We start from the raw sequence: 13,747 nt of genomic DNA on the forward strand, positions 1-13,747 counted from the left end.
TGGACTTCATCTGCAGACTGCATTTTCTCTAACTTGATTGTATGAGCATCTGGCAACGCTGGACAACAGGCGGAAGCAGCTGCCCACTCTGTTTATGTTCTGTTGCTAGACAACACCCTGTTAGCATCAGACAGATTTGCTTTCCTGGAAGTCAGACTAATAGTTTGCATATGAATTTACAGTCCATTCACTATTAAGCCATTAGACATTAGGGTATATTTGTAAAAGTCAAGGTGGTCCTTCCTTACATTCAGCTACAATTAACTCCACTTGACATGTGTGTGCGTATTTGGCCCACTTACCCACTTCTCTGAAGGTCCCTGTTGCTATGAGGCCTTTGGTGGCAACTCTCTGAGGAGGATTTGCCCAACTGACTCCATTACGCACCATTGCACTTTACACTCGTCAGCCATGAGCAACATTAATGTCTCAGGACAAAAAGACATTCCCCCTTTCGTCCATTCAATTTGTATTTTGATTAAATTTGTCATGAGGGTTATACCTTCTCGAACTGAACACATTCACTACAAGTCCACGTGTCATCCAACAAAGGCAAAGTCTTGTTTGACTTTGTCAACTTTATTTAATCATTTCTGGGAAAAGAGGAGCGGGATTCAATTTCTATCGGAAAACAGATTTTTGTTTTTAAAAAAAGGTTTCTCTGTGAGTTAAAAACAAAATATATAGATTTAAATATACATTACACAATAATATCAACCACCTGGGGGAAAGAAATAAAACATGGTATCATAGGAGGCCTAGAATGTACAAGTGAAATATTGGAGGAAATGCATTTAAGGCAACTGCTTGTCAGCAAAGTTTGCACAAAAATAGCCTCGGTCATTCCCCGTAAAGTCATTAATGGAACGTGAGGCCAATAAGAGGTGCACATGCACCGATGCAGAAGATTGGAATGGCATCATTCCTTCCATATTGCAGGGACTGGGTAGAGGTTTTGGGAAAGAATAAGCCTGGGGGGGTTGTTAGTTTGAACTTGTGGTTAGCAAAAATAAGGGCAGTCATAATATGAAAATTATTAGTTTTGTCTAGATAATTCTTTTGTCTGTAGCTAATCAAGATTTACAATAATAAAAAAAAAGTTTGACAATATTTACAAGTCAGATCATTCAAATTTTAAAAGGAGATTCAATCTATGTTAATGTGAAACAAGTCTGCCCTCGTCTGGTCTGAAAGGGCATCTGCATGGTAAAAGACCCAAATGAGGGGAGAAATCATCTGCATTCATCTTGTTTTCCAGTTATTATGTTCAAAGAAAAAAAACCTTGCAACCATCATCACAGTTCGTTTTGGACAATTTTTAAAAATATACAATTGCCACACACAAAACAATGTGAAAGAAATGGCTTAAATGTACATAGAAAGACCAAAGATGTTTGGAAATGACTGCTGGCGAGCTGTTTAAAAAAAGGAAAGAGAAAGAAAAAAAGAACCCAATAAAACCACAGAGTCAAGATCTTACTTCATCTGCCCGCTTTTGGAGGAAAACTCTGAAGAATGTTGACAATCCTGTAACTTTAAAGTCTCCCCAGTTGTTTGAGTCTTCCAACCTGAGTAGCTTTCCAGTGGCTGTGCACTTTCCTTTGGACCTGTGTGACTTGCGTTTCTATCATTTTAAGCTTGAAAGAGGAGACAATAAGCTGTGGGCGGGTGCTTTTCTTCTCCTCTGTTCAATTCCCATAAACAGTGACACACAATAATATTAAGATTATTACTATTACCCTGCATAGCAGAGACATTGTTTACTTCCCAGGCTTTGGTTTTGGATTTGTCAAAGCATGTTTGTCCACATAGACGTGCGTCTACATGCAACTGCATGTGCATGTCTTTGAATTCTCATGAGTGTATATTGTTCTTGCAGTCGTGTGTCCTGAGAGACCCACATGAAAAAAAAAAAATCAACGAATAAAAAATAAAAGTGAGTCCATTGCCAACATCCAATTGACTTATATACAGTCACCACACAAACAGCCACTGTTGCTTCACCACACTTGGATGAATAATAAAGAACACAACAGCAGTGACCAACCGGATCTCTGAGCAGATGCACCACCTGCAAAAATAGAAAACAGTGGAATTAGTACAGATTTACCAAGAAAATAATTAAATATTTGCATGACACGCGAGTGATTATCAAATACGGTTATCACTACAGTAATACAAACTGAGTGATCATGTCCAAGAAATGTGGATGATGGGAAGTAAACTAGGGTTTAGAAGACCAAATGTGTCACTAAATGCCCATTTGTACAGCGAAAGTAAAAAAAATGAAAAGAAACTACCATAATTTTGCCTTAAAACATTTCCAACATTGTGCTTTGAATGGAAATGTCCTCTAATTTTAAATCTACCTTTGTTATACTAAAGGCCAGAAATCCGGAAGTATTTTTGTTATGTAAGAACTTGACGATGCATTAGTGATGATTGGAGCTGTTCTAGTCGAGGGTATGTGGCCTGTTTCCATCAAGCAGACTAATCCAGTCTTTGGAGCTGTTGCATTTTGCTCACAAGTGTTGTAAAATGGCCCAAAATGAAACAATTTTCACTGAGAGCAAATTGTTCTCCTGCTTACAGGACAGTATATATATTGAGATAGTTAATGGTCACTTGGTGGAAACGTGGCTGAACAATCATAGTAGTTGCAGACCTCTTATTTTTGGAATTAAAAAGTAGTACCATGCCGATATTTTTACCCAAAAACTCACCTCTGCTATGGGACCTGCCAAAGACCTCAAGGCCAAAGGATAAAGGCAAGAGAAAAGAACAAGAATAGAAACAAAAACTGCAAGGAAAGAAAGCAAAAATACAGAAAGAAAGAGAGAAAGTGAGAGAATTAGAGGCACATGCAGTATGTTAGTCACATCAGGAACACACAAAGAGGAACACTGGATGTCAACAATATTTTCAACTTTTGACAAGGTCTTTAGATGAATGGAATCCTAAAAGCAGCACACTGCATGTAATGAGACTCAGGAAAGCAAATGGATTCAAATTTGAAAATCAATTGTTTCTGGACTTATTTGTCCGTTACTTCTTGGACTGTTGTGTCATGTGTGTGTACATTTTGACAATAAATAACTGAACTGATCAATAAAAGACAAAAAGAAAGAGATTAAGCAGTAGAAATGTACCTTCTCTTCAAGATCTTTAATTTGCCTCCTTTGCATTTCAGTCTTGTCCTCAAGATCGCGAATCCTCTAAAAATATATGCATATAATTGGGATGATATTGTGCACCACACTTTAATAATGTGAATATACCTGGTGTGCCTGGTGCAGTAGCTCCATCCTTTCTTGCAGAATCTGACAGTCATACTCTCGACTTTTCCTCAGCATCTGCCTCCTTAGTTTTTCCACCGAAGTCCGTAGCTCATCCCGCTGAAGCTCGTCCAAGGGCTCGCCGTATTTAATCACCTATCAGATCAGAATTAAACTAATCTATAAACATTTTTGACTAAAAGCCTTGTGCATGGGAAATTTGTAACTATTATCTTAAATCACAATTGTCCTACATAAGAACCTGCTAACACTTTCGGCACAATACCAATACGTGTTTTGAACATTGTGTGTCTTATATATGTATGTAATATTTAATGTGAAGTGAAATGACCTTATCCTGCTGCAGGGCGTTGTATAAGGTTGCCTCCAACTCCTGAATTTGCTGTAAAAAAAGAAAAACAAATACAATCTGTTTGACTGCTGATGCATTGAATAATAAATATGGCATCTGGGAGTCATCACAAGATGATGCTTTGGTGCAAAATGATGTTTCTTCTAGCACACCTTCTTACCATGTAGGCCTGGTCCAGGGCTTGTTTTCTATAGTCTAGTTCCTCCTCCAGGTATCCTTTCTGTTTACAGAACATCTCCTGTAAAGCGTGAGAATTCAATGTTACTGACTCATAGAGTATAGATAGTATTTATGAAAAGTGCTAATTACCATCTCTATCTCCAAGTCCATCATTTTCTGGTGGAGTGCTGCCTCAGTCCCCTCAATCTGCTGAATCCACTAGAGAGCAGCAAATATTACCGTTAAGCATGAAAGTGAAAAAAGATCAATTGTAAAACAGTTTTGCCTTCTCTGACCTTTTCTGCTAACGACAAAACGGTGCTGGCCTGAATTATGGCCACTTGTTCTTCATTTCTTAAGTTCTTACAAAGAAATAAAAAACATTTGCATGATTGAACATATGTCAAATTTCAATCCAATAAATTCTAATGACGTGAATTGTGAATTACCCCGTTGTCCCCAAGGATGTCTAAAAGTTTGATCAGATCTGGTATGCATACATCCTGAAAAAGAAATATGGATTTATTAAGGTTGCAGGTTGCTGCCTGTTTTACTGTTACACAATATAAATTTACAATATTGCATACCTTTACGCCCTCCTTCATACAGTAGATCTGAAGTGCGCTGACTCCCTCGGAGAAGGGATGCATCCTCAGGTGGTTGAAAGGAGGCGACCTCCTTTCTCGCTCCTGCACCCATAAATTAATATTGTAGTTAACTTACAGGAATGTGAAACTGAATCGTTTTTAAGTTGCAATCATACAAATCATACATTATAGCTATAAATCACGTCTCAAGGTGGCGGCCCGGGGGCCAAATCTGGCCCGCCACATCATTTTGTGTGGCCTGGGAAAGTAAATCATCAGTGCCGACTTTCTGTTTTAGGATCAAATTAAAATGAAGAGTATAGATGTATATTAAATTTCCTGATTCTACCCCTTTTAAATCAATAATTGTAATTTTTTTAACATTTTTTTCTGTGTTTTTAGTTCAAAAATTATTTTGTAAAATCTAAAAATATATATAAAAAAGCGTAAATAAACATTGTTTTAGATCTATAAAAAACTGAATATTCAGGGCTTTTAATCCAGTTCTTTTAATCCATTTTTTTAAAAAAAAATCTAAATATTATATCTAAAATGAAATCGAGTTGACATTAACGCGGCCCGCGAACCAACCCGAGTCTGACACCCTTGCTATAAACAATGAAACACAACTAGGAATGTTGCGATTGCATATTTCTGCTTATGATTGTATGATTGTGACCGTGGATGGTCGTTTGTCTATCTGTGTGCCTTAGGACTGACTGGCGACCGGTCTAGGGTGTACTAGTCTGTAGATGACATTATCATATAACATGAAGTTATATATACATGACTGCCTTTATGACTTTTTTTTTTACAACCGTCATGAAGTTAATTCAAGTCAGGATGGAACATTCCTTCAGGCTGAATGCTTCAAGTATTGCAGGCTCACCTCTAGTTCAAGGATCCTGAATTCTAATAGTTCGTTCTGGTCTTTGGAGTCTTGGAGCTCCTCCAGAACACGGCTGTACTCCGTCTCCACTTTTTCCACCTGAAAACAGCACCATTTTTTTCAGCATAATTTGATGATGTCCATAAAACATCAAACATTTGCATTTCCAGACTGATTGCTCCTAAATGGGTATATCGATATATAACCAACCTTCTCTAAAAGTTCATGATTTCTTCGTAAGAAGAGCTGCTTCTCCTCCACCCATTTGGAATCCTGAGTGGAACAGAAAGGAACTTGTCATAGTTGACAATCTCTCGTGTAAGAAATCCTTAAAGCAATTTAAAAAAGATGTACGTCTATGTACTTTCATGTCCGCTGTCAGGATTTTAAATAACTAAAACTATCCAAAAGATTTAAATGTTCCTGTGATAGAGCTGGGCTGTCGGAAATTTACAATCGGTACTTTTGGAGAATGATATGCTGCAAAATTTTATTGTTTTGACATCATTGAAAGATCAGAGCTTTTCAATGGATAACTTTTCAGATCCTCAAAATTCCGAATAGACAGAACATTTGTTATTTTTAACTGGAAATCTGGCTTGGTGCAAAAAAAAAGTAGTGGCAACCATTTAAGTTAAATATGCATGTTACAGTTATTATTGAGAAATTAGTCTCAGAGTTTGAAAGATCAAAATACAATTATGACCGCCACCAATTGTTTGTTCCATTTTCTCAATTTAATGTAGAATGCTTTTTATAAACGCCTCATTCATAATAAACAACATAGGGACAAACTCGAGTATAGTTTCATGTGACATGTATAAAGCGAATTACACTAGAAACAATTGGCGCCGCCAAACTCCTATGATTTCAATCACGTGAGAATTGCTATCCGATTATGCATTTTCATCCATAAACGTGTTTTTGATGGAGTCGTACCTGACCCTTTGTGGTCAGCTCCCTCTCCAAGTCTTCTATTTTGGCCTTATACCTGAGTATGTCTGCTTGGAGTTGTTCCTGAGCCTGTAACATCAACAAAGTAGCTCAGTGTACTATTACATTTTCACATCTACAGGCCAACAAATAGGGAATAAAAAAAATACAGGGAAAACATGCAAACACCACACAAGATGGCCTGAAATTCAAATATTGGTGTCATAACTGTGTGTCATAACTGCTAGTTTTATCACTTTCCTATGCACTATAATTTAACTTTAACCCAAACCCATACCAGAGATGCTTGGAAATGCATGTGATACCTTAGCTTCCATCTCGGCATCTAATATCCCACCCTTTTGTTCTTGCAAAAGGGCATATGCTCGCTGTAAAGCCTGGTACTCCCTGGTAAGTTGACGGAACCGCAGCTCAGACTCCTCATTAGCCAGACCCTGACAAAAAAAAGCATCCAGGAAACACATTTAAGCAATTTCCGGTTCCAGATTGTTTGTTTGTCACTTGCAGGCACACATAGACAAACAACCTGTCATTTTTAAGAATATGGGAGGAAATTGGAGTCAAATGAATATACCAAAAAGAGAAAAAAAATCCAAAAAATCACCTGATCCAGATCTTCATCGGTAGCTGGTGTCCGGTCCATGCGGACAGAAGCCACGGAGGATGTTTCAGAATCCATTGACTCTTCATCATATCCAAAAAATGTATCCACAACAATATGCCTCTGCAAAAAAAGTGAGTCCAGATTTGTCCGCCTCATGAAATGCTCTGTTTATAAATATTACACAATGCTCCATTACGTTCATTCATTTCTGGCAGTACCATATTTGCCAGGTGGTTTTATTTACAGCCACCGAGACAGGATCCAAACTTGATGAAAATGAATGAATGAATAATCATTGATTGTGATTTTGTGCAAGAACTAACAAATTCTTGACTTACAGAAGATATGGTATGCTTGGGCTCAAGTATAATATTCATACCTTAATTGGCCTGGAGCTCCTTTTATGCCTTCTTTTCCGTAGCAGTTTCTCTCTGTCCTGGAACCAAAGAAGAATTCAAATCAATGTAATGCCGACCCTGTTATCTTCCATTTTAATGCTTAAAATGGGAAATGGCCTGGCTAAATAATCATTTTGTTATGGTCACGAGCCTCCTTTACGGAAAACATACTCTTGCAAGCTCGTCAATCATGCTCTGCTGCTCCAGGACTTGAAGCCTCAGAAAAGCTATTTCCTGGTCATCGTGGGCTTGGTCCAGGTCATTCAAAGACTTGGGCTTCTTTAGTGGTGGCTGGGAGCCTATCTTCTCTTTCTAAATGATATAAATAACAGATTCAGGTTATTTGTGGCTTGATTAAGCTGTAGAAAATGTTCATGACACACATTGCTGACCATCTCAAGGTTCTCTTTGGCCAGATTCCTTGCTTTCTCCTCCAGCTTCTGGATCGTCAATGTTAGATCATCATTGCGCTTACTCAGAATCTTGTTCTTGTCCAAGAGTGGTTTGCATTGCTTCTCTGACTCGCGCACGCGTTTTAGCTGTTCAGAGAAACAGAAAATAATTTTGTTCGGTAAAGAAAAGCTGAAGCGAGTTGGGGTAAAGTCAAGAATCGACTTACAAGTTCATTCCTTTCATCAACCAAAATGGAGTTTCGGTCCTCCAGCTTGCGGATTGTTGAATTGAGATCAGCCAGGCGCCTCTGATTTCTCCTCAGATCCTGTTAGAAATCAATCCAAAAAAATGAAGAACTAAATCTGAACTCATATTTATCATCACAATCATGTCAAAGGCATCATGTAAATGATTGTCTGCAAACAATCTCACTTACAGTACCTTGTTTTGACTTACAAAAAATAAAAAAGTGGCTTTCGTTTGTCCTTCAAGGCTATGATTATATCATGCTTTCTCGGCGGATGTGCAGACATGAAGGCCCCATAAGCAGTCACATGTCAGAAAATGAATCAGACACAGATAACGTGTTCACAACTATGATGTCGCAGTCAATCATATCGTTAATAAGCGGTCAGCTGTCAAAATTATAAGTCTATATGAAAACAGTTGCCTCAATTGAGATTTAGTGCAAGATCTGAACGCTTGCGTCTTATAGGTCTGTTTAAAAAGGGTACTTACCGGACTTCCACAGTGCTCTGCGCCGTCTGCCACCCGACCCGGGATCTCTCTTTTTGGGCTTCCGGCAACACACTCGGCCTCCTTGACCATGTAGAGTTGCTCATCCAGCGCATCCTTCTGAAGCTGCAGCCTCTGAAGGAACCCCGTCGTTGATTCCATCTCCTTTTCCAGGGAGAAGATGGTGCGATCTTTCGCTTTGATTTCATCCACCTGTAACATGAGAGGAACAAAAACAGAATGATTCAGACAGAATTGAAGCATCTAAGGTACACCTAAAAATCTAATGAAACACGCAAGTACGTATTTAACATTCAAGTGTGAATTGCAATTATTGTTATAGTGCCCATCTAGTGAATTTAGTCTAAAACTGCATTACCAGTCTCCGAATGTCCCTTTCGCAGTCCCACTTGATCTTGGAGATCTGTTCTTGGTGCTGCTGGTGCTCTACTCGAAGGTCCCCAGCCTTCATCTTGTCCGCCTGAATCATGTTGCTGAGAGCCTCATCAGTCTGCTTTTTGGATGTCTTAAGCTCAATGATCTCTTGGAGGAGCTTCACTCTCTCCTGGTCAAAGAAGCGGCGAGCATCCTCCTTGGCTTCCAGAGTCAATGCAGTGCGCACCTAATGACACAGATTCGATTTGAGTTCATTTGCAAGGACATAAAGAATTATTTTCCTGTTTTACTGGAAACAATCAAACATTTGCAGTTCACCTTCTCGCCGCTGCCGTCCCGGATGGCGCTGAGTGCGGTCTTGAGCCTCTGGTTCTCCTGGTCTTTGATTTTGGCATGGCGGGCCAGGTCTTGCTCATGCTGACGGGTCAGATTTTCTCGGAGAGCCTGAAGATCTTTCTGTTTTTCTTCATGCCACTTGGCCCGTTGCTCTGTCAGCATTGCTGTGTGGCGGTGCTGCTCCTGCTCGCGCACTCGCTTCACTTCCTGAACTTTGTCGCGGTCCAGCTTGCTCACCTATTGCACACGGGAAAGAAGAGAGATCAATACAAATACACATAACGTGTGACTCTTATGAAGAAAAGCGGTTCAAAAAATGAATAAATGTGACCAAAAAAATCTTCAACATGTACATTCCATCTGATGTCATGTTTTTTTAATGAATGAATACTATGTATTCTCTTTGTTTTACAGTACCTTGCATTTTTCCTGGTGCAGTTCAATTTGAATATCAGTCAGCTTGGATCTGAGATCCTCGTTGGCTGCCTGCAAGGCAGAGATGAGGACTTCGGGCTTCTCGCCCTTTGCACGCACTTTTTTGGCCATGGATTCAATCTTCTATACTGTCACTTCTGATACGTTCATGGAAACTTCACAGAAACGTTCACAGTGGTGCCAAGGCTTCCTGTTTCGCCTCTTCTTCATTCTCCTGTTAGACAAAGGTTCTGGATGTGGGTAAAGGTGGTATAAAACAGATTTTCAGTTACACAAAGGAATGCAATATCAGATTACAGTATCAATATATTGCATTAAAAGTAGTCCCTCCCTAGAGATCTAAGAAAAACCTAAATCCTCATTTTGTGTATGTGTTGCTCAATGGACAGTATACAAATATTGTGAAATTTTCATCAACACACATTACTCCATAAAATTCCACAATTACATTTAATTAATAAATGGTCCATGATCCGATTTCAATTGCAGAGAACATTTCCTTGCAATTTGCATTACCATTCTAAGAATTTTGAAAAATTACAATTGATCATATTGTACTGTATGTTAACCATGAATCAAAAACAAGCTAATATTAATCCTGTACCAAGATGTTATCGATGCACAATATCAATGACATTTTCCAGGAAGTCATCAGTCCACTGTTTTGATCAAATCTGCCTCTTGTTGCGTTTCTAATTCGAGTCATTTGAATTATCTGCTCCTTTAATCCCCTGCATGAATGGAATGATACAAAGATTTAAAGAGAGAGATCAAATTACATAACGTTGCTTAAAAGATTTTGCAACACAGATTTAAAATATAACAGTGGTCACATGGACTTTCATGCACTTTTTAAGTCATTTGTGTGGAATCTGTCCAAACTGAATCTGTAAATGTGCAAACTACTCTGGAGGTCTCTTGTCAGAAAATAATGTTCTTTCTGCCAGTCTTCTTTTTTATTCTTGGTTTGGAAATGAAGCAAAGTTCATCTTATCTTCTAACTAACCTGTTGCTGTCCTGTCTCTAACATGCCTGTGTTGATTGGTGGTTGTTTCTTAGGTTTGAAGGCAAATTTTGATGATAGTTTGCACAGTCATTCACTTTATATTACAGCAGTATTTTTGGTGATTTTTTTTTTCTTATTGTTATCCTATGGAAAATCATACGTAGAAGTACTGGCCACAAGACGTGCTCGCTTGTGATTGTCGGGTCAAGAAGACCTAAATCATACGTATGTAAAACCTTTGAAGGTTATGAGTCATCATTTTGATGCAGCCATGTACAACACCTTCATGTAAAGGCAGCCACCGTTTACCATGACTACTAATACGGTATTAACCCAGAAACCATTCAGAGCAGCAAAAACCAGATATGAATTGCCTGTGTTTTCCAAGGCTGATTACTGTCATAGTTCATCTTCGACAGTAAATTACTGGCAAGTGTCCAAAATTGTCAGAAGGCTTTTCTGGCAATAAATGAAACAAATCTGACCAGGCGGGTTAGCCAAAGAACTTTTTATGTTAACTGAAGAGACAAAAATTGTCCCTTCATATCTAGACATCAGAATCGGTTGAACTTTTCAAGGCAGGTCTTATGGGGCTGGAGAAATGATGAACAAAACAATACACTTAGTGAGCAGAATGGTACTGCCATTGTGGATGAATAGGTGAGCAAAACAAAGAATACCACAACATAATGCACATAACAATGAAAAGTTCGTTTTTGCACAGAGGATTAAATAAAACCATACTGTAGCCTCCTGGCTTCTGTCTGACAAAATCTAGCAACACTCACTGTCCACATCAGTATAGTTTTAGGAGTAAATTTAAATTATTAAGGAGTATTGTGACAAAAGGGGAGGATAAGTGATAAGTGAATATCACAGATTATTTTAAGATAAATGTTATCAGTTATGAGCGTAGTCAAGGAAGGAAATCAAACCCTGTTTCACACACACACTGTATCAACTAAATCCCAGCACCAATTAGGTTTGGAACTAAATGCGCAAGTACAAGAGGTCAAGCAATTTGGCCAAACCAACCAGAAACCAATTTCTTATTCCTCCACCCCTCAAAACCTTTTGTGCCAATGATGACGTAATTCCACGGATCATCCTGTCACATAAGTGACTGCTACACCACTAAAAGCATTTTGTATAATCTTGATTTTTACACTTCTTAACTACTCAACAACTTGCTTGTTAATCCACATTATGCAGTAAGTTTTTTTACTGTGAACTACACACAGAATCAATGAGAAAAATAAGTATGAAAAATATTAAGTCGGAGCAGGGCTCGGATTTAAGCGCTTTTGGGTTACCTGGACCAAGCAAAAAATGCCGGTAATGGGTAGGCAAATTATGAAGTTTATTTGTTGAGAAGATGAGCTGGCGCTTGTTATAACTCTGCTCAACTGAAGTCGTTTGAAATACACGTGCTCCAAATAGGTAACAGAACTTTTGATGTCTCTACTCAGAGATCAAGCTAAAGTGTATTTTTTTTCTTTGTAAAAGTAGCCACCTTGTTTCAAAGTAAAGTGTGGTTGGAGACTGGCTCTGAACACATGATTGAAAATGGTGGCACTGCTCTTGACAGGTGTCTGCATATGATAAGGCAAGACAGACTTTGGCGTATTGATTAAATTTTCTTAATGATAAAAATATTTTTGATCAATCAAGTATTTTGTGGAAGAAATTTCCATGTAAAAATCCCATGTTAAAACATAATACACACAATTAGGTGCAACCACCTATACATTTTTTTAAATTATTTCTTCTTTATTTTTATTATTTATTTCATTAAACTTATATATCTTATACCAAAGAATATAACAATGAATCAAGAAACAATCTGCAATTGGCTGGCCACCAATTTAGGGTTTCCACCCCCGGCAAGGGTAAGCGATACGGAAAATGAATGGATAAATATCATTAAAGAATACAACAAATACATGTAATTAAGACAAATAAAACTTATTGAATTCGACCAAACGTTTGCTTTTAAAATTTAAACTCATCATTGAGTTAAAATCAACCAAACCCTTACCATGAACTAAAGCTGGAGACATGCTCTATTGACATAATGGCAGATTGGATTATTTACAGCCCATCTGTGTGTATAAATCCCCATTCCTTGTTTATACCGTATTACTCTTGTAAAGAGGCAACTGCCTTAATAAGTGCTAAGCCTTAAAAAAAATGTGTAGCAAATGTATTTCTTTAAATATGGGGACCATAAAATGAGACCAGTGTGCCATCCCCCAGACATGTGAGGGCAGTCACTAACATTTTCGCCTGTCCTAGCATTATCCTCTTGTGTGCATATATTCTGATCGTGCTTAAATTAGCGTGGCATCCCAATGCAGAAAGGCTGTGCATCCCCGCAACTAGCTAATGCATGGCCACATCGATACGTGCAATCCCCATTATGTTTCTGAAAATGGCCATTAAGCACTCCCCCATCCTTCCCTCCGACGTCATCCGCGCATGCAGGCCGAGATGTCTCCCACTTCCGATATGCGGGCTAACCCGCTGCTTCGGGCTAAATAGTGCAAAACCCCGCGTTGATCGTGAGTCCCCACAGCTTTGATGATATAGATCGACATACTGTCTGTTCGGATCAAGTCGTTTACAGCACAGGAAGGGTTCTAAAACACGCTTTGTCGTCTAAAAGGCCCGCTAGTAGCGGAAAAGCCGCACGCTACGCGTCACCCGAGCGCATCCCGTACGTGCAAAACGCTGCATATCATCTTACCTCACAGTTCATGGCGAGATGTCCAAATAGGAATGATGCGCACTTCATGGGGGGTTTTGGACGTGTTTAGATGGAGAAAAAAGATGTCAGCATCATCAGCAGCAGTCAGCCCGATGAGGTGATGATGAGGAGGATAGTGATGCTGAAGCTAAGCACCGCCTTGTTCTTCACGTCGCCAATGATGAGATCATTGGCTTCCGCTGCAGTCCACCACGACTTTGAAATTTGGAGCTTGTTACTAAAGGCATCAAAACTATGAATGGACAGGAGAGGTTATGCACTTAGCGAACATAAAATAGGTGAAATATGTACATGAACGCATATTTTGCTATTCTAGTCCCTTTAGTTCCCCTCTGGTGCCTGTTATCTCACCTGAAATGGGTTTCCAAAAGTCCAGGAGTGTTTAGCACTTGTTGGACCCTTTTCCTTTCAGTCTTCGGTCCAGGTCACACCATCGCATC

At 38.9% G+C, this 13,747-nt stretch overlaps 1 protein-coding gene across 5 annotated transcripts; it reads right to left on the reverse strand.

Moving 5' to 3' along the window:
• Positions 1–537: 537 nt before the first annotated feature.
• Positions 538–13,440, reverse strand: jakmip2 (janus kinase and microtubule interacting protein 2). Of its 5 annotated transcripts, none has more exons than XM_077592823.1 (24): positions 13,287–13,440; positions 9,517–9,764; positions 9,082–9,336; positions 8,747–8,989; positions 8,371–8,580; positions 7,859–7,957; positions 7,632–7,778; positions 7,411–7,551; positions 7,221–7,277; positions 6,842–6,961; positions 6,543–6,671; positions 6,223–6,306; positions 5,494–5,556; positions 5,284–5,382; positions 4,395–4,496; positions 4,257–4,310; positions 4,104–4,169; positions 3,958–4,026; positions 3,809–3,886; positions 3,628–3,678; positions 3,279–3,431; positions 3,150–3,215; positions 2,724–2,800; positions 1,924–2,071 (listed from the first exon to the last, which is right to left on the reverse strand). In XM_077592823.1, exons 2-23 carry the CDS (start codon positions 9,643–9,645, stop codon positions 2,750–2,752), a joined length of 2,466 nt encoding a protein of 821 aa, XP_077448949.1. In that variant the 5' UTR covers positions 9,646–9,764; positions 13,287–13,440; the 3' UTR covers positions 1,924–2,071; positions 2,724–2,749. The 5 variants fall into 5 exon arrangements, with proteins under 5 accessions (XP_077448946.1, XP_077448947.1, XP_077448945.1 ...); XM_077592822.1 differs by having other exon boundaries at positions 7,623–7,778; XM_077592820.1 differs by lacking the exon at positions 2,724–2,800 and having other exon boundaries at positions 538–2,071; positions 7,623–7,778; positions 9,517–9,748.
• Between the last annotated feature and the right edge of the window lie 307 nt (positions 13,441–13,747).

This window comes from Stigmatopora argus, chromosome 22 (assembly GCF_051989625.1).
Source record: "Stigmatopora argus isolate UIUO_Sarg chromosome 22, RoL_Sarg_1.0, whole genome shotgun sequence".
Lineage (NCBI taxonomy): Eukaryota > Metazoa > Chordata > Actinopteri > Syngnathiformes > Syngnathidae > Stigmatopora > Stigmatopora argus.